This window comes from Lissotriton helveticus, chromosome 3_1 (genome assembly GCF_964261635.1).
Source record: "Lissotriton helveticus chromosome 3_1, aLisHel1.1, whole genome shotgun sequence".
Lineage (NCBI taxonomy): Eukaryota > Metazoa > Chordata > Amphibia > Caudata > Salamandridae > Lissotriton > Lissotriton helveticus.
Genome location: NC_136061.1, coordinates 1408076793 through 1408103687, shown reverse-complemented (window position 1 = coordinate 1408103687; position 26895 = coordinate 1408076793). Strand labels below are relative to the sequence as shown.

The 26895-nt window shown below is 46.4% G+C and overlaps 1 protein-coding gene across 5 annotated transcripts in view; it reads right to left on the bottom strand.

Moving 5' to 3' along the window:
* Window positions 1-26895, bottom strand: part of CLASP1 (cytoplasmic linker associated protein 1) — a 1618163-nt gene that overhangs the window by 110299 nt on the left and 1480969 nt on the right. For all 5 annotated transcript variants that reach the window (XM_078682066.1, XM_078682063.1, XM_078682065.1 and 2 more), the window contains one exon: window positions 6485-6601. In XM_078682066.1, coding sequence (XP_078538192.1) covers window positions 6485-6601 — 117 coding nt within the window. The remainder of the gene's footprint in view (window positions 1-6484; window positions 6602-26895) is intronic.

Sequence of the window (26895 nt, the reverse complement as noted above, 5' to 3'; positions counted from 1 at the left end):
AGGTTATTGCAAGAGGAAAACTGTTTTGAAAGTCAGAAGCCTCATAGGACATTTGTGAAGAGGCTCAAAAGGAGCACCCATTAAAAATGTCAAAACAAGATTTAAATCCCACTGAGGCACAATAAAAGGGGTAGGAGGGAACTTATTCGTGAGGCCCTTCAAAAACCTTAAAACTATAGGAGATTTAAAAAGAGAAGGCTGGTCAGGCAAACAGATAAAAGCCGACAGCGCAGAAAGATAACCCTTCACAATGGCAACAGCAAGCCCTCGCTGTGCCAGAGAAAGGGCAAACTGGAGAACATCAGATAAATGGGCCCTCAAAGGGTCTATAGACTTCTCCCTGCACCAAGTAACAACTTTAGACCACCTATAAGAATAGATGGACTTAGTGGAGTCACGCCTGGCTGACAAAATGACATCCACCACATCGTGAGGGAGAGAAAAAGAAATCAGGTTGCCCCGTTCAATCTCCAGGCATGAAGGTGTAAGGTCTGGAGGTGGGGGTGTAGAACCTGCCCCTCCATCTGAGAGAGGAGATCTGCCCTGTGAGGGAGACGGAGCGGCGGGCGAGAGGAGAGGTGGAGAAGGTCTGAATACCACACCCTTCTTGGCCAATCCGGGGCGATCAATATGACTTGGGCCCGGTCTTGGCGAATTTTCCTCAGAACCCAAGGAATCAATGGTATGGGAGGAAACGCGTAAAGAAGTTGCGAGCTCCAACTCAACTGAAACGCGTCCCCCAAGGCTCCTTGCATCGGATACTGGAGACTGCAGAATGACAGGCAGTGAGCATTCTCGCGAGTGGCGAACAGGTCCACCCGAGGAGTCCCCCACATCTGAAAGATGTTGTGAACTACCCCCGGATGGAGCCTCCACTCGTGATCGGCAGAGAACTGCCGACTGAGACTGTCTGCACGAACGTTCTGAACACCGGCCAGATGATTTGCCATCAGACAAATCCGATGGTCCTGAACCCAGGACCAGAGACGCAGAGCCTCTCTGCAGAGACACTGCAACCCTACTCCTCCCTGCTTGTTGATGTACCACATCGCGGTCGTGTTGTCCGTCAGGACCTGAACCGACTGACCGCGAAGGGAAGGGAGGAAGGCCTTGAGCACCAGACGTATCGCCCGCAATTCCAAAAGGTTGATGTGAAGCAACCTTTCCTCTGGAGACCAAAGACCCTTGACCTCCAGGTCCCTCAGATGAGCACCCCACCCTAGAGTGGAAGCATCCGATATCACTGTGGCAACCGATGGAGGAATCTGGAAAGGCTTCCCTTGAGACAGATTGCCTTCCACGCTCCACCAAGACAGATCCGCTGCAGTTTCTCTGGAGATCTTCACTGACTCCCTGAGATCTCCGTTGTGCTGATACCACTGCCTGCGGAGGCACCACTGGAGTGCCCTCATGTGCCAGCGTGCAGGGTTGACCAACAGAATACAAGAAGCCATCAGACCGAGCAGGCGAAGAACCTTCAGAACTGGAACGACCGCTCCATTGCAGAACAAAGGAATCATTTCCCGTATGTCGCGAATCCTTTGAGGAGGAGGGAATGCACGACACACAGTAGTGTCCAGTACCGCACCTATGAACAGGTTGCGCTGTGAGGGCACCAGGTGAGACTTGGGTACATTTATCGAAAAACCCAACCTGTGCAACAACTGAGTTGTCTCTTGCAGATGATGGAGCACATTCTCCGACGACTCCGCCTTGATCAGCCAGTCGTCTAGATACGGAAACACATGTATCCCCATTCTCCTGAGATGAGCTGCCACCACTGCCATCACCTTGGTGAAAACTCAAGGTGCAGTAGTAAGACCAAACGGAAGGACCACAAACTGGTAGTGTTGTGACCCAACCGTAAAACGGAGATACTTTCTGTGCGACTTCAAGATGGGAATATGAAAATACGCATCCTGCAAGTCGATCGACACCATCCAGTCTTCTTCTAGCAGCGCTTGAAGAACCTGCGCAAGAGTGAGCATCTTGAACTTTTCCTGTTTCAGGTAAAGGTTCAAAATTCTGAGGTCCAGGATTGGCCGAAGCCTGCCATCTTTCTTGGGGATCAGAAAATACCGGGAGTAGCACCCCTGACCCCTTTCCTGCTCTGGAACCACCTCTATCGCACCTTTTCGGAACAAAGCCAGGACTTCTTCCTGCAGGAGAAGCAGGTGGTCCTCCGAACAATAACCCTGGCAAGGAGGGTAATTGGGAGGGAATTCCCGGAAAGGAAGTGCATACCCATTCTCTACAAGATTGAGAACCCAAAGATCCGATGTTATTAATTCCCAATCTTGTAGAAAATGTGTAAGCCGACCCCCCACTGGGCCCACATGATCCGGAATGGCGGATCTAGGGCTGCTTTGCTGCGTTGGTAGGGGGTTGGGAAGGGGAGGAGGAAGAGGAGGAAGAAGCTTGACGACCTCTAGGGCGGGATCTTTGCCTGCCCCTGTACGACTTGTACAGCGTATTCTGCTGCTGTTGTGGCTGCTGCTGAGATGGTCTGTAAGAACGAAAGGAAGATCTGCCAAACCCTCTGAAGCGTCTTCCAGTAGTACCTCTGGACTGGAGACCCAAAGATTTTGCAGTGGCCCTACTGTCCTTAAAACGTTCCAAGGCAGTATCAGCCTTCTTACCGAACAATCCTGAGCCATCAAAAGGCAAGTCCATCAAAACAGACTGGACGTCCGCAGAGAACTCTGAAGTTTTAAGCCAGGCAGCCCTCCTAGTGGCCACGGATGAGCCCATGACCCTTGCCACCGAATCAGCAGTGTCCAAACCACTCTGGATTACTTGCCTCGCAGCTGCCTGAGTGTCCGATATTACCTCCTGAAAATCCTTCCTCTGTTCCTCAGGGATTTTCGGAACCAATTGCTTGACAGAATCCATCAAGGCATGAATATACCTACCCATCAGACAAGTTGCGTTAGTTGATTTAAGTGCCATACTGGCTGAAGAGAAGACTTTCTTAGCAGTTTGATCCTGCTTCCTGGATTCTTTATCTCCAGGAACCTGGGGAAAAGCCCCAGCAGACCTCTTCGAACAGGCAGCCTGAACAACTAAACTCTCAGGTAGGGGGTGTGTTGACAAGAATTCAGGGTCACCCGGAGGAACTCTGTACCTCCTCGCCACTGTCCTAGAAACTGCAGGAGCAGACAAAGGTTTCTTCCATACTTCATAGATGGGCGCAGATAAGGCATCATTGAAGGGTAACATAGGTTCAATAACAGAAGAGGGTGAATGAAGAACCTCAGTTAAAATATTTGGTTTAAAATCAGCAGTGGGCAGAGTAATGTTCAATAAACTCGCTGCTTTTTTAATAACGGTGTGATAAGGAACCACATCTTTCGAAGGAACATTCGAAACTGAAGCCAAATCCCACTCAGGGGACAGTTCAAGTCCACTGGTTTCACCCAAGTCCTCAAAAGGATCTTCAGAATCCTGTAACTCTCCTTCCTCAGTATCTGTATACTGGTATCTTTCTTCCTCCAGAAGTCTCTGGGCTTCTCTTCGCGATCTTTCCATCGTGATGGAAGTCGAAGGATTCGAAATCGACTCCGACGGAGTCGGGACCGGCGTCGATCCCGAAGTCGGATAAGGTCGTTTCACTCGAGGTCGAGCAGAATCCTGTCTCGGAGTCGTAGGTATCGGCGTCGATGGAATCGGCGTCGATGGAGTCGGCGTCGATGGAGTCGGCGTCGTACGCTTCGGCGTCGACGACACAGGAGGTGCCGGAAAATGCCAATGCGGTGGTATAGCCGGCATAAAAGGCATGAAGGGCGCAGGGGCATAAGCCTGGGGAACACCCAAGTTAAAAGCCATAGGACCCGTGGGACCAACAGGTGCACCATACGGGAACATTGCCCTGGAATAGACACCAAACATGGCGTTCAGGAACTGAGAAGGATCCTGACCTGGAGTTGGAAAATCAGGATATGGACCTCTGGGTTGTTCCTGAGGAGGTGGAGTCGATACGACGTCGACCTCTTCATCGAGTCCAGGAACCGGGTTCGACGAACCCACAGGCACCGGAACTTCGACTTCACCAGCCTCCTGCTCCTCACCTTCATCCTCCTGAACAGAAGGATTGGATGGAACCGGAGAATGGACCTGCTTCTGAGAATCGGGTGAATTCGGATGTGAAGCCTCACCAACAGAGTTATGATCTTCCGACTCTGAAACTTCCACTTCCTTACTCAGAAGCTTGACTTGGGACTTCGGTCCTGAACTAGAGTCCTTTTCAGAGTGATGACGTGACTCATGGCTCCTCTTCTTGTGCTTCTTCCTCGAAGACTTCGAAGCGTGAGCCGAAGACGACTCCGAGCGTGACCTCGAACGAGACCTCGACTTCGACTGTCGAGATCGAGACTTCGAAGACTTTTTAACTTTCTTATTTTTAAGTTTTGCCACGAGGAGTTTCGTTTCTCTCTCCCTTAAAGCCTTCGGAGTCGTCATCTTGCAGCAAGGACAATCCTCGACGTCATGGTCGGAACTTAAGCACCAGACACAGCATTCATGAGGATCGGTGATAGACATAGTCTTGCCACATTCACCGCAAGCCTTAAATCCAGTTTTCTTCGACGACATTTCGAAGAATATAAAGATAGACACAGTAATAGGATAATAGTAACAAAGTTACTGTAAAGCTACAGTACGATCCCAGAAAACCGTTAGCGTCGACGACGCGAAAAAAGGGAACTGATGTCATCACGCCGGCGTGGGCCTATTATAGGCGTCGGTGACGTCAGCGGAGTCGCGAGCGGTGCCGTGCCTCTGTGACGTCCGGATCCACGTCGGCGCGAAGCTACAAAAAGAATTTCCGAATGTTGCGGACGAAAGGGGATATTCACAAGGTGAGGAATCCACACGGCAGATGTATCTATCAGAAATTCTACATTTAACATTTACAAATGCATTCCACGATTTTGTGCATGAGCAGATATATTATAGGTATGTAAGTATGGCTGTGGTAATTCTATTGTGCAAATCTAGCCAAAAAGCAGGCGAGAGCTGTACAGGGTCAAAGACTAGAATAAAGTGATGGGAGGAGTAGCTGTTTTCTGGACTGTTAATGCATTGTCAAGTGGTGCTCTCTTAAGAGGTACTTCTTCAACTCTCATAAATTGAAGCAATGTTGGGTCAGTGCTGATGGGTATGGGGAGGTTGTGTTGTTCCATATTCTGGGTACATAGATAGAAAAAGGCCAGATGCCTTTTTTATTATTTATTTTAAACTTCTTATTACGCAGTCTGATGGCGTCCTTGCTCAGGGTGTAACTAGAACCACTAGACATGGGTGAGCATATCTGAAAGAAAACCAGTGGTGCATGGCTATCTAAATGATGCAGCTAGTTTTAAATATGATGAGAGCTGCCATGTAGAGTAATAGAGTGCCATCAAGATGGGTGTGATGTGATCATATTTCTTTAGGCCCTGGATCAGACGTACTGTGCCGTGTCGGATGCCTTTACGTGGAGCTAGTGTGGAGATGGGAGGCCATGGAGCAGGGTGTTACCTCCCAAATGTGAGAGTATGAGGGCTTGATCAGCAGTTCTGAAAATGGCTTTCCGGAATAAACTGTTTCATGTCCTTTAGAAGAGAGAGCTATTACCACGTTGTTTGTGTTTTTGGACAATGTATTTCTTGAGGGTGAGGTTAGTGACCAGGGTGAATCCAAGGGATTTGGCATTCAGTGAATGTTGGGGTTCGTAGCTGTCAAGGTTCAGGTTACATGACACAGGTTTGTGCTGTATCTTGATTGCTTTTCTTGGCAAATAACAGGAATTCTGTCTTTACTGGATTGGCTTCAGGGTGGCGCTGGACAGCCAGGTCTGGATGATGTGCAGGCAGTGCTCAAGACACTCTATTTGTAAAGCAGAGGAGATTTTGAAGTAGAGTTTTGTGAAACTTGATGGTGTTAGCTGCGAGTAGTGTACCAAGTGGTTCAAAATAGAGGTTGAAGTTGACAGGGAAAAATATTGAATCCTGGGAGACTCCCCAGGTGATAGGGATGTTTTAGGACCATGAGGATTCCCCCTGTGAACAAACAGGTGTCTGTTATAAAGGTAGTAGGAATGTAGGATCATGCTGGGGAATTCCATTCAAGACTACAGGATGCATACAAGAGCAATATGGTTGACTGCGTAAAAGGCAGCAGAGACGTCCAGTAATATTGTATTGTTTATGAATGTTCATGAATATATGTTGTAAGCATAACTTCTGTCTAACTATTATAAAATAATTTACGTGGGTAAATACATAATAAACATAGTCCTTTTTTGGATTTTTCTCACAAGACAGTAAATGTTCACTTAGAGTAGGCATTTACAAGCCGCCAGAGAACGACTATTCGAAGAACCACCTTGCACCATTACTCCCAGTAAACAACAGTTCTTAGCCATAACTGTACAGTGATTAAGATACCCTTTTAAAATATAAAACAAGCACATACATGCATGGAATACAATGAAGTTATATCATACCTTGCTCCCTGTAAGTTGGGCGAGATGTGGCTTTAGCTCTTCTCCAATTACTGAGTAAACTGCTACCAGACAAAAGACACTAGCTTTGCGAACGCTGCTCTCAGTGTTATCGTAGCCCTTTAAAGCAAAAATGTTTTTTTAAAACAGTATGAGGATAAAAGATTTAAAAATAAAGCAAAGTCAGTTATTAGTCTTGACATATTTGTGCAGAACTGGTGGAAAACAATGTCTTATCGGTCTTCTCATGAACATACCCAACCAACCCCAGTTTGTATTTATTATGGAGATGGCAATATAATCTGAAATAAACAGTACCTCTGAAATGGAATTCTCTAACCGTCACATGTTGGTAGCTTCCCCACAGTCTATACTTGGCAATATGACAACAGCAAAATCAATGGACTTATAAAACATTTACTTTTCATTCAGATCTGCAGGGTGAAAGTTCCACATTGAGATCCAATGGTAGATTTTGGAAACCATGCTGCTATCACTCCAGACCTGGTTCACAACAGTAGAGTCCTCTGCCTCAAAAAACAGAAAATCCCAGAACCTTGATAAACCTAGAAGCTATTTTGAACTAAAAGTGATTTTTATAAAATGAAAATCCAGATGGAATCAGATTGATGGCCCTCTTCTGTAGCAGCTATTCTGCTGTCTGGATTGGGGTGCATCATTCTGAAGAGGTTCAGTTAGTAGACCAGTGGCAAAGGTTTGCTTGGAACACTGCACTATTGCACGGGTGCAAGTGCTAATGTAAGACTTCCAATTGTGAAAAGGACTTGTATAGAATGTTACATGGAACAAGGGCAGGAGTGTAAAGGTACCAGGGCTCAGGGGCTTGTGTGGAATGTCACAAGGAGCGAGTGCTTTTGTAGAATGCCACATGGGACAAGGATTTGTATAGAATGTTACATGGAACAAGGCCTTGTGTAGAATGTCACATGCAAGAAGAGCATGTGATGTTACAAGCGAGAAGGACTTGTGCAGAATGTCACATGGAACAGCTGTTTTGTGGAATGTCCCACAGGGAAGGGGTATTTCTGGAATGACGCTAGGGGGCAAGGATTTCCGTATTGGTGTCGCCATTTTAATCAAACTTTCCTGTAAAATGAAAAGTAATGAATTCCCTTCGACCATGCTTTGCGGGTGTGCTGGTTTTATCAAAATGACAATGATTTTTTTTTTAAATCAGCGTGTTAGTGTTTTAACTGGAAAGAATAATGGCTTCCGACTAGCTTTCAGAATAAAACAGTCACTGATATTTGTATCTTAGAGGTTTGGAAGCCTGGAGGAATGAAACTAACATACATTTTCTGGCAAAAGCCCACACTTTTATATGTCTTAAATCTTAACGAGCTTCAACTTTTCATCAGAGATCAGGACTTGTGTTTGTGCTGCTTTAGGCATGCAAATAATGCTATGAGATGAAGCAATAGGTAATCAAAGGATGTGTTTGTTAAGTTGTGAAACTGAAACCACATAACAAGACAAGAGTTTTGGTAAAGGAGAGGACAATAAGTGAACATGCTGTACAGCCAGCAAGTAGGAAGTGTTTGTGGAAGAGCCAATTGAACTAAAAGAAACATCCATACTTCCAGTGCTCTGTATTGGGACTAATCAGAAAAGAACAAAACACCAAAATAGAGCACATAGCAGGATACGTTGGTAAAGGAAATACTAGTTACTTATTGTACTGACCTTTATGCTCAGGGATCACAACTTGCACATGCTCATATAGACTAAAGATTGGGTATGACGGCCAAGTCAATTAAAGGAACTGGGAGCTCATGGATTGGGGGAACAAAAATCACTAGGGAGAACAGTTTGTACTTACTAGGACGATTGTTATCCATATTGTTAAATGTGAGAATATTCATTTTCCATAGAAAAAGCAGATAAAGTGAAGGAAGGTTTTAATGGTCAGTCAAAGAGGCTGACCAACATGCCCAGAACTGGATATTAGCCCTGTAGGCAACATCAAATGGACTAGCCAGATACTTCCTGGTTAGCTAGCTGTTATTTTTTCAGTTCATGACAAAAACAATATGCCTTTGAAAAAGAGTTGCTTTTGCCTCAAGTACAAGAAAAGGTATTTCTAGAGAGTCAGAGGCCACTACTAACTAGCAGTAAAGGCAGGTTGTGATGTGAGTCAGGAGGTCTGCAGGTGACAAAGAGTGTTGGTGGAGCAAAGTGAAATAGTACACCTCCAAAGTGGGGGGCAAAGCAAATGTCAGATTGTGAAGATTTACAAATTAAAATGAAGGATTCATAAAGACTTACAGGAAAGTTTTTATGGAAATGAGATGGCTTTGGGCTGAAACTTCAGTGTACTAAGAGGGAGTGGTTTGACCTAATGGACCAAAATAGTTATTTATATTAGAATCTTACATACCACTGACATATTGCCTTTGCTGCGCCCTCAATTGCACGGCTCTTGTAAACAAAGAACAAGTTACTTACCTCAATAACGCTTTTTCTGGTAGATACAGTATCTGCCTGGGGATTTCTCAACTTTTAAATTACCCCTTGCGCAGCATTCCACTGAAACCTTTCTCCATAGCTCTCCCACGTCGACGAACAAGTTACTTACCTTCGGTAACGATATATCTGTAAGAGACATAGATTACTTATAGATTCCTTACCTTAGCTTTAGCCCCAGGCGTCAGTCTGGATCCGGGAAGTTTTTCGGCAGCAGTACCCCTGTGCATCGAAAGGTGGCGTCTGTCGGCTCCGCGTTCGTCATTGGTGTTGTGGTTACCAGGATGATGTCGCGGTAGCTACTTAGACGAAGCCCTTGCGCGCAGACATCAGTCCTGTACACGACTTTCCACCCCAGAAGCACAGAGCCATGCAAAACACTGAACATTGGTGCACAAAACTAGGGACCTGAAAGGAAGTCCTTAACCCTAGAAATCAGTTCGCAGAACAGGGAGGATGGGTGGGGCAGTAAGGAATCTATAACTAACCTATGCCTCTTACAGATATATTGTTACCGAAGGTAAGTAACTTTTTCATCTGAAAGAGACAATTCGTTCTAGATTCCTTACCTTAGAATAGATACCTCAGCAATACCAACCCCGGAGGTGGGTTGGCAAACCAAATTCACACCAGAAAGTACTGGAGAACAAAACGGCCAAAAGAAGCCGTCTCTCCGGACTTGGCTGTTCAGGCAGTAGTGTTTTGTGAACATGTGCAGCGATGCCCACGTAGCTACCCGACCGATGTCATTAAGGGAGACTTCACGTCCCAAAGCAGTGGTAGCTGCCTTCTCCCTGGTGGAATGGGCACGCAACCCCAATGGAGGCTCCTTCTTTGCCAAGGAATAGCAAGCTTTGATGCACAAAACTACCCATCTAGAAATGGTCTGTTTGTGCACACCCGGCCATTTTTGGCGCCCATGTAGCCAACAAAAAGCTTGTCAACCACCCGGAATTGCTTTGTGCGATCCAAATAAAATGAAAACGCACGTTTTAGATCCAGTCGATGGAGCCTCTCTTCCTCTTTGGAAGGAAGTGGAGGCAGAAAGAAGATGGGCAAAGTGATGGTCCGCCGATGTGGAAAGAAGTAACGACTTTTGGAAGGAACGAGTTCGAAGGACAACCTTGTCCGGATGAACAGCTGGAAAAGGAGATGTAGAAGAAAGTGCTTGGAAATCACTCACCCTGCGCGTAGATGGCCACCAGAAAGGAAGATTTTAAAGTCAGGAGTCTGAGAGGACAGTTATGTAGCGGCTCAAAGGGAGCGCACATAAGATACGCAAGAACCAAGTTCAAGTCCCACTGGGGCATTACGAAGGGAACAGGAGGAAAAAGATGAGTAATGCCCTTAAGGCAGCGATTTACAACAGGGGACTTGAAAGGAGAAGGCTGATCAGGTAGCCTAAGAAAGGCTGAAATGGCCGAGAGGTAGCTCTTAAGAGTGCCCAGAGCAGAGCCCTGCTGGGCCAAAGAAAGGAGGAATAAGAGAACCTCAGAAAGAGGGGCGGAAAGGGGATTTACAGCCTTTGCTGTGCACCATGCCACAAATTTGTTTCATCTGCAGGCGTAATACAGTCTTAGTGGAGGGTCGCCTGGCAGCCAAGATAACATCACAGACTTGGGGGGGGGGGGAGGGAGGTTGAAAGCTGTCAAGTGTCGCCGCTCAATCTCCACGCAAGGAGGTGGAGGCGCAACAGATTCGGGTGGATGATCATCCCCTGTTGCTGCGACAGAAGATTCTCCTGAAGAGGCAGACGGATCGGAGGATCGATGGGCATGTGTAATAGCTTGGGATGCCAGACTCTTTGTGCCCAATCTGGAGCTACAAAACTGACTTGGGCCCATTCGTGCCTGATCTTCTTCAGCACTCTGGGCAGAAGTGGTATAGGCAGAAAGACATATAGAAGACCGCAACTCCACTGGCGATGAAAAGCGTCGCCGAGCGAGTGCCGCCTTGGAAATTCCAACACGCAGGATTGCTGACATTGCGCGTTCTCTTCGGTGGCGAATAGATCTAACCAGGGCTCTCTCCACTGTTAAAAGAGACCTTGCACCAACTCCGAGTAAAGAGGCTTTTCGTGATCCATCATGCACCTGCTGCTAGGTTCCTCCGCCCTGGCGTTCAGCGAACCAGCCAGGTGTTGAACTACTGGAGGTATGCCCTAACGTTCCAACCATGCCCAGAGGCAGAAGGCCCCTTGAAATAGGGTCCACGACCCCACCCCGCCTTGCTTACTGCAGTACCAAATAAATAGCGGCGGTGTTGTATGTGAACACCTGCGCTACTCTTTCCCGGACAAAGGGAAGGAATGTTTTGAGAGCAAGACGAATCGCCAAAAGTTCCAGAAGGTTGATGTGGAGCCCGGACTCTGCCGGAGACCGCCCCATCCCAGAAGTGATGCATCGGTCACCACTGTGAACTCTGGTTGGGGAAGGGAGAGAGATCTGCTGTCAACCCAATCGCGGTTCGTTAGCCACCACTGCAGTTGGTGTGCAGTGCCCTCCGAGATCTGGACGCAATTGGACAGGTTCCCTGAAGTTGTGCCCACTGGAACTTCAGATCCCACTGCAGAGCCCGCATATGCCATCTGGCATGGTTCACCAGCAGGATGCAGGTGGCCATCGGGCTTAGTAGCCGGAGGGTCATCCTGACCAAAACCTGAGATAGAGGCTGAAAGATCGGAATCATAGCCCGAATATCCCGGACTCACTGATAGACCCGAAACTGCTTTGTGTCCAGAACCGTACCGATGAAGAGGAGCTTCTGAGAGCGCGTTAGGTATGACTTCGGCACGTTGATGGAGAACCCAAGCGAATGCAGGAGGTCGGCCGTACTCTGGAGGTGGGCGACAACAGCCTGGGGCGAGCCCGCCTACAACAGCCAGTCGTTGAGAGAGGGGAAGACTGGAACCCCTGATGTGCACAGATAAGGTGCTATCACCGCCATCACCCTCGTGAACATCTGAGGGGCGCTGGTAAGGCCAAAGGGGAGCACGGTAAACTGAAAATGCTGTGGGCCAGCAGGACGGGGATGTGAAAATAGGTGCCTTGCAAATCCAACGCAACCATCCAGTCTCCAGGGTCCAGGGCACACAGTACCTAAGCTAGCGTCAACATTTTGAACTTCTCCTTCTGGAGGAAGCAGATGATGTTCCTGAGATCCAAGATAGGACACAGGCCTTTGTCCTTCTTGGGCATCAGAAAGTAGTCGGAGTAGCAACCACAACCTACTTCTGGGGCAGGAACTTGTTCGATGGCTGAATGGACCAAGAGAGCCATAACTTCATGTTGGAGAAGGGCCAGATGATCCTTCAACATGCGATAGCACTGAGGTGAGCGGGGGGCGGTGATGGATTGGCCCGCTCGCTGGCCCCCAGACCCACGGCGGTGGTTCCCACGTCCCCTGCCGCGCAGGGGCTTAACAGCTTGCGCCGGCCTTTGGCCCTGGCTGGAACGTGGTGGGGCACACCTTCCTCAGCCACGAAAGGGCTGATAAGCAGACTGCGCAGGGTGAGTGGTGGAGAGGCCCAAGGACTTGGCCTTAGTCCGTGATTCCTTGAAGCACTCTAGTGCGCTGTCTGCCTTGTCGCCGAACAGGCGGCGGCCATCAAAGGGCATGTCCATAAGGGTAGCTTGGACATCCCCAGAAAAGCCAGTCAATCTCAGCCAGGCGTAGCGTTGAAGTGCTAACAATGTTTAAAACGTCCTACCTAGCGAGTCAGCATGTCCAGTTCTCAGCGTATGGTAAACATCGCTGCAGCTCTCGCCTCGGTAACTGCACGGGTGAGTATGGCCCGGGCCTCCTTCGGACATTTGGGCAGCATCTGCGCCACCGTATCCCACACAGAGTGTGTATAATGGCCCAACAGACATGCAGTGTTTACCGACCGCAGTCCCAAGCTGGAGGAAGGAAACATCTTCTTCCCAGGATGGTCCAGCTTTATGGATTCCTTTTCAGGTGGTGAGTTAGGGAATGCGCCTTTGGATGTGGAGGCTTGGACCACCAAGCTCTCAGAGGTGGGTTGTTGGGAGGGGAAAGTGGGGTTGCCTGGGGCTGAGCGGTGGCGTGGGGCAATCATCCTATCCACAGGAGCCCCTGTGTTGGGCCTGGACTAGGTGCCCAAAAGCTTGTCGGTTAGGGCTTCATTGAATGGCAGCAGGGGCTCCGAAGAGCTTGCTGCCGGCCGAAGCTCCTCTGTCAGGAGGTTAGTCCTGAGTGCCACCATAGGCAGCTCGAGGTTGAGAGCCTCGGCTGCTCTATGCAACACCACTGCATAAGACGCTCTCTCTTTTGTAGCCACGGTAGGAGGAGACAACATGCCAAGGTCTGAGGAAGTATCTAGACCACTGGCTTCCCCCAGTTGCTCTCTCCAGTCCGGGTCACACAGCAACTGGTCAGTTAGAGGGTCTCCAGACCCCTCCCAGTCCTCCTCACCCTCCTCTGGTTGCCAATCTGGCCTGAGTGTAGCACCAGGGTAGAACAAGGGCACAAAGGTACCCATAGGCGCCGGATCCGGCGTTGGCTGCTGACGTGGTGCCGGTGGAATCGGCGCTGGGGGAGGGTGTAATCAGGTCGACTGGTGCCGTTCCGGATCCAGGCCTGGATCCAAGGGAACCCTGCGGTGCCGGGGCTGGAGCTGCGGGCATCGAAGGCCCAGGTCCCCAGACGAGTCGGCGGGTCACGAAGGCACGCCAGCAGAGACGGGCTGCCCAAAAATGGCATGCATCGCTACATAAAAGGTGCGAAGCTGGGAAGGGGTCGCTCTGGGTCCCGGGAAGGGAAGGAAACTCTGAGTCGACCCTTCGGGCACCCGCATCCCTCGACACGTCGGCCGACTGACGGGGAGGAGTTGAAGAGTGACGATGCGTCTTCGATTTCTTGTGCTCCCGAGGAGTGCGAAGACTTTGAAGAAAACTGGATGGAGGTGGCGCCACCAACGGTCCCTAAACCTCTCACGCAACCGGGACGGAGCAGACTGACGGGCCTTCAGAAACTTTCGGGGTCGCTCCCGCAAAGACTTTGGATTCATGGTACGCCAGTGGGAGCACGACTTGGGATTGTGGTCGCGCTCCAGGCAAAACAGGCACACCGGTGCAGTTCCGTCACCGACATCAGACAGCTGCAGGAGCTGCAAGCCTTGAAACCGGGCATCTCTGACGTGCACCAGGAGTCAAAGACTCAAAAACAGTGTCGACAATAGTTGCCAAAAAGTGACTGGAGGTACCGCTCTCTCTGGATCTGCGCTGGCTGACGCAGAAAAAGAAAGAACTGACGTCAGCGCGCAAGGGCGGCATCTAAGTAGCTACCTTGACGTCATCCCAGCAACCAAGACGCCATTGACGAACGCAGAGCCGACCGATGCCACCTTTCGACTCGCAGGGGTACTGCTGACGAAAACCTTTCTGGATCCAACCTGATGCCTTGGGGTAATTCTAAGGTAAGGAATCTATAACTACTTGTCTCTTTCAGATGAGGACGTCACAATGGAACAGCTCCGCTTGCGACCCGCGCAATGTCAATGGAGCCAGAAGACGACCTTGTCAGCGTGCTGACGTCAGTTTCACTCATTTTTTCCATGCCTTTGAGGGTACGTGTCAACTGGAAACATTTCACAAGTATACACAGTATACAACATTTTCGCAAGTATACACAGTATACGATTTAAAGAAGAAAAGAAACTGAAAATTCTAAAATATAGACATTTCCTAGTGACAAGCATCATATTAATTCGAATAGCAATAAAATACATGAATTTCTTGCCAATTATTTTTTCCGGTATAAAAAGGCAGTCAACGGAGAGGCGGGAGGATCAGTGAGGAACCCACAGGCAAATACTGTATCCACCAGAAAAAGAATTACCGAAGGTAAGTAACTTGTTCTTCTGATGAATACATCGGCCTGTGGATTCATCACCTTTTGAATTGGATACCCAAGCAGTCCTGCTCCCAAAGGAGGGTGCCTGCCTATCTATACCAAAAAATCTTGCAGCACAGAATGTGCAAAGTGACGGTCCCTCCTCCTCTCTGAGTCTAAGCAGCAATGCTTCGCAAAAGTGTGGAGGGATGCCCAAGTTGCTGCTTAGAGATGTCCTGGCAGCCGTTGATGGGGCAGGAGCTTTTCCCTGTAACTTGACCACATTTCCAAGATTCATCTGTGTGATTTTTTTCCTCGCTGCCTTCTTGAAGGATGCCAGACCCCTTTCTCCATATTTAATCGTTGTTCCAAATTACGGATACATTTACAGTTGACTTCACTGGGGTCTTTGATACCCAGACCAGCACCTCGTTGATTTGGATGCTTTTCTGAACGCTACACTCCGCAATTCTATGCGGATTACCCAGCGTCGGGAGCTGTGACCTGGTGTTGCCACTAAAGGGCGTCTGATATTGGTGGCCCCTCACCCTACCCATTGTCCTGAAGAAGACCTGCAGGCAGAGGTTTTAAGTTATCCTATACGCAATACGTTGGGTTAAAACGTCGACACGTACCCCTTCTGGGGCTGTACTACATTAGATTACCCCGTCTTCTCACCTGAGGATGCATTTATGTGCTTACTATAAAAAATGGACATGAATAAATGATTTCCAAAAAATTGCTTTGTAGACAGGCTGAACCGCACTGGTATATGTTTCATTTACAGCCGGTGTTGATGCTGAATTGTCTTTAAAATTGCCTTTTTTTAATGTCTTTCTCTCTCATTTGCTCCATACACGAGCACTTTTCCTTTGCACCCTTTTCCTCGAACAACTGCCTACTTTGATACACTGTCATGTATGGTAATGTGTTTACTGTTTTCGCAATAAGATATTAAAAAAACGAAGTTCTTCACTGGAAATCTAGTGGTTGTTTCTTCTCTCTCTTCAGTGCGTACCCAAGAGTATATATATTTTTTGTTTAAAGTACTGTGTGCTGAATATTCAAGTGACTTAGCATGTTCAATTAGAGATTATTTTTCCCTGGTTTGTCCCGAAAAACACTCAGAACCATTTTGTTTTTCTTATCACACTATACCCAGGTTCTAGGACGTTGATTGGGTTACCCCATTAGTCTGTAATACTGTGCAGATGTCAACAACAGGAACACCTCTAGCTAAAGCAGAAGAAGATGATTTAGCTTTGGTGGAGTGAGCTTGAATACATTCGGGAGGCTTCTTGGCCAAGGCGTAAGCAGATCTCGATACAGAGGATGATCCACCTGGGCAGCTTTCTCTCGTGGACAGTCTTGCCCACATATCCGATAAAGTGTTGGTCGTCCAACCTGAAGTCTTTAGTCCTATCCAGGAAGAAGCTGACTGCCCTCTAAGGGTCCAGGGGGTGAAGCTTCTCCGCCTCCTCAGAAGGGGAGGAAAGAAAGTGGGTAAAGTGATGGATTGTCCTAGGTGGAAGGGAGTGACTACCTTAGGCAGGAAAACCGCTCTAGTCCTAAGAACCATCTTATCCGCATGAATTGAGGTGAAAGGAGGCTTAGAGCTAAGGGCCTGCAGCTCACTAACCCTCCTGGCAGAAGTAATCGTAATCAGAAAAACTGTCTTGAGTGCTAGAACTCTCAATTGACAACTATATGGTGGTTCAAAGGGAGCTCCTCATCAAGAAACTATGGACCAAATTCAAATCCCACTGAGGCATGATAAATGGAGTGGGAGCAAACTTGTTATTGAAACCCTTAATGAATCTCATGACTATGGGAGACTTAAACAAAGAGGGTTGGTCTGGTAAGCAAAGAAAGGACGACTAGCCCTTTACAGTAGCCACTGCACAACCCTAATGAGCTAGAGAAAGAGAAGAGCTCAGAATATCCGACAGACAGGCCTGTAAAGGATCAGTTGATCTCTCTCTACACCAGTTAACAAATTTAGCCCACCAATTAGAATATACAGATTTGGTGGAGTGTCTCCTGGCTGATGAAATAACATCCACCACATCCGGTGAGAGAGAGAAGAAACTCGGGTTGCCCCGTTCAATCTCCAGGCATGAAGGTGCAGGCTGTGGGGGTGTAGAACTAGCTCCTGTGACTACGAAAGGAGGTCTGCCTTGAGAGGTAGATGGAGCGGAGGGTGCGATGCGAGGTAAAGGACTGGCCAAGAAGGGTACCACACCCTTCTTGGCACTTACCAGAGTCTTCTGACTGCCTAACTTCAATTGGTGCTGATCTACAGTTAACCCTAGCAGAGATGCACGAAAGCACTGCAAGTGATAAAGGGACAGAGGCAATAGATATTTACAATAGAGTTTTCAAAACCTTTTTAACCTACTCCACTATTACGGCCAGCAAATTCTAGAAACACCAAAACGAAACTAAAACTTGGTATAATAATAAGTGCAGGTGCCTATGTCGCTAACTAGGTGAGGGATTGAAATCTATGGATATTCCCCACATTCACTCAGCCAGGAAGGCTTACAAATTGGTGCAGCTCTGCGCAAAAAGGGACTGGGATGATGGCAGATGGCAGGATCTGAAAGAGGCTTGCCATGCTAAAGATTCTATCAAATTTTGGCAGTTAGTAAAAAAGCAACAGAGAGGGCCACGCGCCTACCCCATCCAATGTTGTAGCTCCTTCTGTTTGGGTGGAATATTTTTCAGTTTTGTATCTGGCATCCAAGTTTACTACCTTAACAGATGATCTAGCGACCGTTCTCTCACCAGACGATTCCACTGTACCGCTAGAGATCTCCTTTGAATTGGCAGAAGTAACCCTTGCCTTGGACCGGTAACCAGAGGCAGGGCCTCTGGCTCGGATGACATATCTGCAGATCTTTTTTTTGCAGGTTGGGGAAAAGTGGTTTAGGTATTTCCTCTTGCTGGCCAATGCCACTGCAAGTGGAGCTTGCATTCCGAATTCCAGGAAAGGCGACAAAGCCTTACCATGCAACTATAGACCAATTTGTTTAATTGATTGTGTACAGAAAATCTTTGTACGCCTTTAATTGGGTATAATAGAGGGCTGGGTTGACGACAATGATATCCTGTCGTCCTTCCAGGCTGGATTCCGCAGGAGGGTAAGCCCCATGGATCAGGTCTTACGTTTTCTCCTTCCATACTGGAAGACGATCGTGCTCCACCTGTGAGTTGCCTTCATTGATCTGTAATTGGCCTTCGGCCTGGTCCCCCACAAGAAACTGTGGCATGTTCTTTCTTGTATGGACAGGACTTTAGCTCTCTTGACTATCCTCATTCATATGCATGAGGATAAGTATGCTCAGGTTCGCGGGGGCAAAAGGGAGAGTTAGTGGAACGATTTCCCATTTACAAAGGCCGTGTATTGGCCCCCAACTTTATTTTCTGTATTTTTTTTATTTTTTATAAAGTTCTTTTTTATTAAACAATGCAGGTGGAATGGTCAATGCATACAATAGATCATTAATTACAGTTGTATCACATTTACGCAAAATAGGTGGTTATTACGTACATGAGTACAGTGGGAAAGAATACACAGGATAACAGAATTATACATCAAGGAGTCGGTGGTTCGTCAGTCGGGGTAACATGTGGGGGCTCACATATATTGCCACGATAAACGTTCCATTTTGTCCAGAGCTCTATCCACTTTCGGGGACAGCCACGTGACACATAAACAGTTTTCTCCCGTATCATACACCAGACCATGTCGGTCTTCCAGGCGGTAAGTGTTGGTGGTGTTGTTGCTCCCCATAGGCAAGCGATATTCCGCATAGCTACCATCTGGCCGAGCGTTGACCAGAGTTTGCCTTTGGTGTTAAGATCCATGGGCTCCCATACATTTAGAAGACACCTTTTAGCTTCGAGACGCATTTCTGCCCCCATACATCACTCATTCATTTATGTATTTCCTTCCAATAGTTGTGGATTAGAGGACACACCATCATCATCAAAATACTTTATTAGGTGGGGTGGGACCCAGCCGGGATGTTAGCCTGAAGGGAGTGCCTAACCTGTAAGTATCTGACGTATTCTGATGTGTCTGTCGTAGTGAAGCAAATGTAATCATTCCGTTTTGCCCTGTTTTGCCCCCTGAGGTCACAAATTCGTGAGAGTCCGATTAGGTCTCATTTGTCAAACCCCTTAGTGCGACCCAATTTGCCCAAGGATTCAGAGTCCCCTAGTGGGGTGGCAAGTGTGAGTTTTTCCCTCCACCCTAGAGTGCGGTTTACCGTGTGCCAGATTTGCACTGAGAGCTGTGTGGGTCCTGTCAGGGGAAATTTGTTGGGTCTGGAATATAGTGGTGCCCTTGTGAAGCTACCATCCGGAAGTACACACCTGTTCATCTTGTAACCAGGGTCATCACCCCCACGATAAATGCACTGGTTTATAGATGAGAGGTGTGCTGCCCAGTAGTATTTTTTAATATCAGGGAGTGTTATGCCTCCATCATACCAGCCGAGTGTTCATTTTTGAAGCGATATATGCGGTTTACCGTCCCAGAGTAGTTCTCTCTGGGTGGATTCGACGTCTTTGAAAACTTTTGGTGGAACTGGGTCCGGGAAGTTCTGGAGGGCATAGAGGAAATGAGGCAATGCCTTCATTTTAAAGAGGGCTGTTCGTCGCAATAACGAGAGTGGAAGTGTTTTCCAGGCAGCAGTGTCCCGCTTGAACTTCTGTAAAGGTGGGAGGAGGTTCTGTTCATAGCGGATCTTGGCTCTTATTTTTTGTATTTTTAAATGATATTGTGCAACATCTTTTGAGCCTTACCACTAATGGTCCAACTTTGTGTGACATTAAAACACCTATTTTATTGTTTGCCAATGACACTCTGTTGATCTCTAAAACCCCCAATGATCTCCAGTGAGTGTTACTCTTTTTGTAACGCCTGGGGACTTGAGATTAATCAGCAAAAAACTAATTTTCATGAATCCCCAGAAACGTAAAACGTTTAAGGGCAGATTAGAGAGGTGGGGGCACCCAGTTAGAGAGGGCAGACGTCTTCAACTATCCGGGGGTTTCTTTATCCTCGACCCTTGCTTGGAAATCCCTGGTGGACCGGTCATCTATTAAACAAACAGATTGCAGGTGCCATACTTAAAGAGCGCCTCCTACTCTAAATCCATCGCCTCCAGCCGTACAAATATATGATGCTACAGCACTATGTTCTGCTCTTTATGGCTCCGAATTGTGGGGATTTTCTGATCTAACCTCTCTTGCAAGATCATAGAATAAATTCCTAATAAGCCTGACTCGCCTCCCAGTTAGCACTCCCCTGCTTCCACTGATGCTTGACATGGGCAGGAATGTAGTCATAGATAAGGCCAGACTTAGACCTCTACTGTTTTGGAGAAGGCCTTGGTCCCAGCCGATCTGGCATCATACAGGGCAGCACTAATGGATGTCTTAGAGGCGGGCACATCTAATAAAATCCCATGGCTTCACCAGATTTACAAAATCCCTGACAATCCTCCATCAGCCACCTCCATCACATAGGTCTTCCTAAAAAATATATTACTGGCTTTGGGTCAAACAGCCTCTTTGATCCATATTGGGATGCTATCACCATACCCTTCAACAGGAAGCTTTACATCAAATTTAGGATTGGTACCCTTCCTTTAAAAACTTTTATCAGCAAATGGATCCTAAAAGGCAATCTATTGTGCCATACCTGTAAGACTTTCAAAGAAACCCCTGGCCATGCTTGCCCAGGATACATTGCACCCAGTCAGAAATGGATTAAACCTCTTTGTAGGCTCTTAAGGACTCGCAGCAGCTGGACTGCACTAAGGATTCTGAGATCAGTCCCAAATTTAAATTATATCTATGCCATTGCGAAGGTTCTGGGGTGGATGTGAGAGATTAGAGCAAGAGCTGCATGAATGAATTTTACCTAATCTTATCTCTGTATCATTTAACATTGGTCTTAATTGTGAACAGTAATGAACTGTGTTTTAACTAAGCCCTACTCTTGGCAGACTAGCCACTAATCATGTTGTCCTTGCTCCAGAGTTTTCCTTACTACCTGCGGAGGTTTTATTCTCATCCCACTCATTTTAAATGATTAATATGTTTAATATGAAATCTTGTATTTTATCCCGTTAACAATGTCAATTTGCTGTGCTTATTATTCAAGATCTACACCTGTATTTCAAGATTTTAATGTGGATATGTATTTGTACTTCTTTTATTTTTTAGGTGCTATTGTGACAACATTATCGAATAAAGCCCATTGAATCCAATTCTTGATTATACAGTGTGTTGTCAGACCACCTCTAGGCAACTGCTCTTGTACAGTGGAGTAGTGTTGAATAAATTAATAAAAGGCTAGATAAAGTTATTTGTTTATGGAGTAAGTGTTGAATTTGAATCTGAGTGCACTCCATTCTGGGGCAAAGTGGATTCTTTGCAATGCTTAACAACATGGGGAACAGTGTGGATTACTGGTTGAGGGCAACTGAGAATTGTTACAACAATGTTGTTTACACACTATAAAACAATATGGATACTGCCATGGAAAAAATTGCTTTACATGCTCCGGACACGTATATTACTTATGTGGTAATGTTGATTTGCATACAGTAGAGCAATGTGTCATAGCACGAGAGCTTTGAATAGAGATACAATACAATTTTGGCACTTTTTATCAAAGACTGCTTTTTATAGGATTGCATGCAGAACACCAATTAGAATACATTAAGAAGTCAATATAGTCTAGCGACATTAAGCTGCAACATTTATGAATGCAACCGTCATATACGTTCTGTGATGTTAAAACCACCTCATCAGCGTAAATGTCCAATTCTTTCAGAAACATAATACTAGATTTGTCATGATCTAAGGAATTCATTATTGAAATGCATAATATTATTTTTTTATTTTTAATCATTAGTTTCTTATCTGAATGTATCCTGCAACTAAGTGAAATAAGTCAAAACATATTTTTACAAAACAAATAAGATCACTCTCAATGTTCAAGCCATTCAGTTCAACTCATTGGGTACTACTAACATGACCTCCCAATCAAAAACAGTGCAACCCATCTGGTGCTGTTGATGAGGGGGTCACATCAATGTGCAGCACCAGGAGAGCTGCCGCTTTTCACCGTTCCGGTGCTGCTCTGTCCCATATACCCCTTGACCGGAGTCGAACAGTCGCCGGGCGCTTCCACTAGATACCAGGAATTAAGGAGGATGACGTGGAGGAGGGTGGTAAAAAAGTGCATGGCCTGGCCCCTTAATAAATGGCAGTTGTTTGCCACACTTTCCTTCCAGAGATCGTAAGAAAGCTGATTTGTTCATCAATGCATTATTGTCTCTAGACAAGTGTTCTTTAGCCACTTTTCCTGTAAGCCAAGTGCGCCGTGGTTATAGGGAATGGTGTTAGGGTAGACATACCATTGGTACCACTGGAAAACCGTGTTTCTCACCTTTCCAGCAGTACATTCACCCCAACCAAGTGGGTGGGGGGGTCATACTTACTGTGAGGAGATCCAGCACATCTGGAGTGGGATCCGAGGCACAGTCGAAGGACATAGGGCATAAAGGGGAGAAAGAACAGAGGATAATGACAGCAAAGGCAACACAATTGCCTAGAGCTTCAAACAGGGATTACTGAGGATGATATGGCAATGGTAGGGGAACAGGGAGTGGGCCGTCATAAAAGACATGACCTGGCCCCCCACCAATAGGCACTTGTTTTACTGTGCCCACATCTTCCTTCCATAGACAAGAAAACTGACGATTTGTTGACCCAATTGACACCAAAGAATTTCGATTGTGTAGTTTCAAAGTGACATGATGTTGGTGAGTCTATTCTTGAGTTTCATGAGAGATAGTTCATTCTTTGGAGAATGCATGACTTCTATCTATGATACTATTTAGTATGATTGCTTTGATGTGTTTGTTATGCGTTTGTTCCACAATAGTTGTGGTGGTAGTAGTACATGCTTTATACCCTGGAAGTATTCAGATTCTCTCTAAAAGTGATCAGTCCTAGAATGTGTTTTGTGAGCCTGCCTGTCATGTGTTGCCTTACCTTGTGTCGTCCTTTGTGTACCTGGAAGGCAATGTGAAATTCCCCTTCTTGTTATGTCCACAGGTGTACTGATTTTCTTTTCTTTTTCCAATACGGTACATGGAGAGCCCAGCCCAGTCTGGCCATAAAATCCATGTGCCTGGCTGGACCAGCCCAATGATAAAGCATGTCACCCTGTGTGTATGAGGGCATTTGGGCTTTTTAAAAACATTGGCTGCTTGGTCATGTTCGGTCTAATTATTCTTTTAGGCTATGGTAACCCTGGTGATTCTAGAAGCCATTGGTTGTGTCACGTTTCATGGAGTAGATGCTTGTGAAGGCAGGTAATAATTGTCTGCAAGTGAGGGTGGTGCTGGGAGGTAGCTTGTTTCGAGATGTATTTATTGTTGGCAGATTGGAGAAGTTCACTCGGTACCATTCAACAGTGTGTTTTGTGGCTATGAACTGGAAATGCATGTGAAGGTGTAAGAAGTCGTGAGTCCCCTGTGATAGTGTGTGATCTTTGTTTTGTGAATTTCGTGGAAGACAGTATATGCTGGGCTTTATGCACTGTTCTGGTTTAAATGTACTCTGGTCTTTGGTGTTGGTTCGTGACAGTTTTTTCCCATTTTAATTTGACGATTTCACCGACTCCAGTCCCTCCCACATTTGAAGAGTCAAAGGTACAACCCATTAGTGTGTGTGGCTCAGGGGTTAGAGGCAGCAGACCCGAAGCTGAGATCGGTCCTGGACCAGGGTTCAATTCCCCGCCTTGGTGGGGTCTTGGGCTAAAAATTCCACGGACTCGATAATTCTCGACCCGGTGCCTCCTTGACTCACGGGTTCACACTCTGCGACTCTGGGCAATAGCTTGCTTAATCTCCACAACGGCCCCTCGTGGCGGGATGCCTGACTTTCACCTTGTGGATACCCTGCTATCTCACAGGGGAATACCAGGAAGGGTTCCCTAGGCAAGCGCCGGGAAACCCACTGCGGGTAGCTGTGCGCTATATAAGCTCAACTACATTTACATTTACATTTACGCCTTCAAGGTTACACCACTAGAAATATGTTTGTATTGTCCCATGAAGTCTGGGGTATATACATCTCTAGTATTGCAGATAATTAGGCACCTGGCCCATGGCTAAGATGGGTGCTCGCACTCCCAAAATGGTTGTGTTTTTGCGTTTAACATCACCATTGCTTTGTCACTGATTTGTTGTCCTTATACATGCTCCCTAATCTCTCATTCAACTCCTGAAGTCTGCCTTGGTCGCTTTCCATTGCCATTCTTAGAGAGTGAAGTGGATTCTGTGTTACATAGCAGGTGTGCAACTAGAGTCAAATTTCGGGGGGGCTGAAAACAATTTTTTGGGGGGGTAATACTTCCAGCCGTAACCAGAGCGGCTGTAAAAAAAGGATAAAAACACAACAAAAGCCTCATTTACAAGTACACAGTCTTTTGAAGACATGTGAAGTACTTGGGTGCAGCTGCAATTAGACATCGCCAGCCCGCGAAGCTGTCTCAGTCCAGGCTGACACAAACAACGGGGTGGCGGGGGTTGGGGGGGGCTGAAGCCCGGTGAGCCCAATGGGTGTTGCGCGCCTGTTACATAGTGAAGGTTTGTTTTTTTGTCAGTGTTTCATGCCATGCCATGGACTTCGGAGGTAAGCTTGTACATTTTATACTTGATTTCTCATTTTTGCTTCTTTTCTATTTGTTGACTGTGTATGGTGTTTGCATTTTGTTTATCTTGTCATTTAGGTTGTGGTATTTTTTAGTTTTTGCATTGTTAATTAGCCTTGGCATTTTTATTCTGTTTACTGTTTTGGTAGTTATATATTACATATAGTCTAGTGTTATAGTAGGTTATAATTTTTAGCAGTTTTCTTTTTCTTGCGTCATGCAGGTTCTTTTCTTTTCCAAGTGTGGTGAATTCCGAATTCCAATTGTTTTTTAAACAATTGTATCCCTTTACTTGAAAAGTGAGTTTTTAGCTCTTTTGGTTCCGTGCTTTTCCATATTGATTGCCATTTTAGGTTATTTTCTTCTCCTTACAGTCAGGGCCGTAGCTTGGTGAGTAAGACTTCAGATTTTCCAAAAATCATGCTAGAATATCATGTCAATCATTATAAGAGAAGCCGTGCAAGAGGGGGGCTTAAGGGCCTGTGGAAAGGGAAACGAATGGGGATATTGAGGGGGTACTTAAATCTCAGGTGAAATCAGAGACACCTTACCATACCCAACTGAAAGCTCCTGTACCCAACTATTTATAAAAAAATAAATGTATTAGGGGCGTGTAACACCCCAAACACCCCCCTGAAGCTACGCCCCTGCTTTCAGTACAATGGCGTCCAATAAGATGTCTATGGCGGTAGCACTGCAATTGTGCATGGAGTCCAGTTCTGAACAGGAGCCACATCATGACTCTGAGACGGACACAACATCGGAGGCAGGGCAATTAGAGGGGTTTCACAGTGACCTTTTTTGACAAAGAGGCTTTCTCAGATAAGTCTGCTTCTAGTGATGTTAGAGAATATCTGAAGTAGCAGGGCCAAGTTGCGGTTTCCTTTTGCACATGAAGTGCATGCTTCAACAAGAAGGGTTCCTCAAGCTTACCTCCTTTCTGTCAGGTTTGTGCCCGAGAAAGGACAGAGGAGAACCAGACTTCTAAAGATAGAGTCCAGCCTGTTCTTTCTCCATTCATTATTGTGGCTATGTGTTCTGTCAATACAATTTTAATGCAATTGACAATTGCAATCTCTTTGTGGACGATGGGTTTCTTGGCGATACGGTTGTTCAAATCAGCCTCCATGCTGGGTAGTTATTGAGGCAATACAGTGGCAGGCTACGCTCCATTCCAGAGAGCAACTGTGTACTCCACCCAGTGTCCCGGGTTAGTTTTTGGGTCTACCCCTTCTTATGGGGTTTGTGTACAGGCCTTCTGTGTCCTCTTAGGGATCTGAAGATGCTTTGAGTGCACTCCACTTTTTTATGCTTTTATGAGAAGAGACATTTTCTATTGCTGAAGTGCATGCTACATTTCAATGACAATGCACAGGCCCTTCACAGACAGTGTGATTGTCAGTTTGGCCGCTGTTGGACCACTCTGCAGTGTGTTTTATTGGAGTCTATTCTCCTGGACAGAACATAACTGTCAGTGAGTCTTTGCTTTTGTATATTGGAAGGCTACGTTTTAGGCAGTACATCTGCAGCACATGTGCTCTGTATGGCATAAAGTTGTACAAAATGTGAGACAGCTGCACTGGTTACATGCCTGGTCTTCGAGTGTACTGTAGTAAGGACTACAGCATCCATTCATTCTCTCAGTTTCCCCAGAGTCAATAGAAACCGTGATAAAATTGTTTGGCATCTTGTGCTTCTTCTTTTGAATTAGAGGCACCTCTTGTGCTTGGAAAATTTCTACACAGGAATGACACTTTTTAAGGAGTTGTTTTCCATGAGTATTCCTGCTTGTGGCACACTCCGGAGCAACCAGATGGGTTTGCTAAGGACGCTGTACGAAAGAAACTTGAAAAAGAATATTGCAGAGGTCAACGAATCAAACTACTATTCATAATAGGACAATTTCACTGTTCATGGTCAGATGGTTAAAGCATAGAAGTCCAATTGATTTTTGGACTGCAACAAACACATGGGTGAGGTAGACAGCAACTATCAGATGCGTCATCCTTACCAAGCTGCATACAAGATGTTCATTTGTTGTAAGAAGCTTGCAGTGCCACTTAATGTAAATGGAAACATTCCATGTGTATGCTTAGTATTGCAAAACAGCTCCAGGGCAAGAGATGCGCTTTGCTGACTGGAGAATTAGATCATCAACAATCTTATTTTTGGTTGATACTGGAGCTGTACACACAGAATTAGATTGTGTCTACAAGTAAATTGTGCAGCACTTTTCAAAATTTCTCCCTCCAAACGCTAAGAAGCACCAACTTTATCAGAGCTGCCAAGTTTGTGCTAGAAAGGGAATCAGGCAAGCGACCAGGTACTTTTG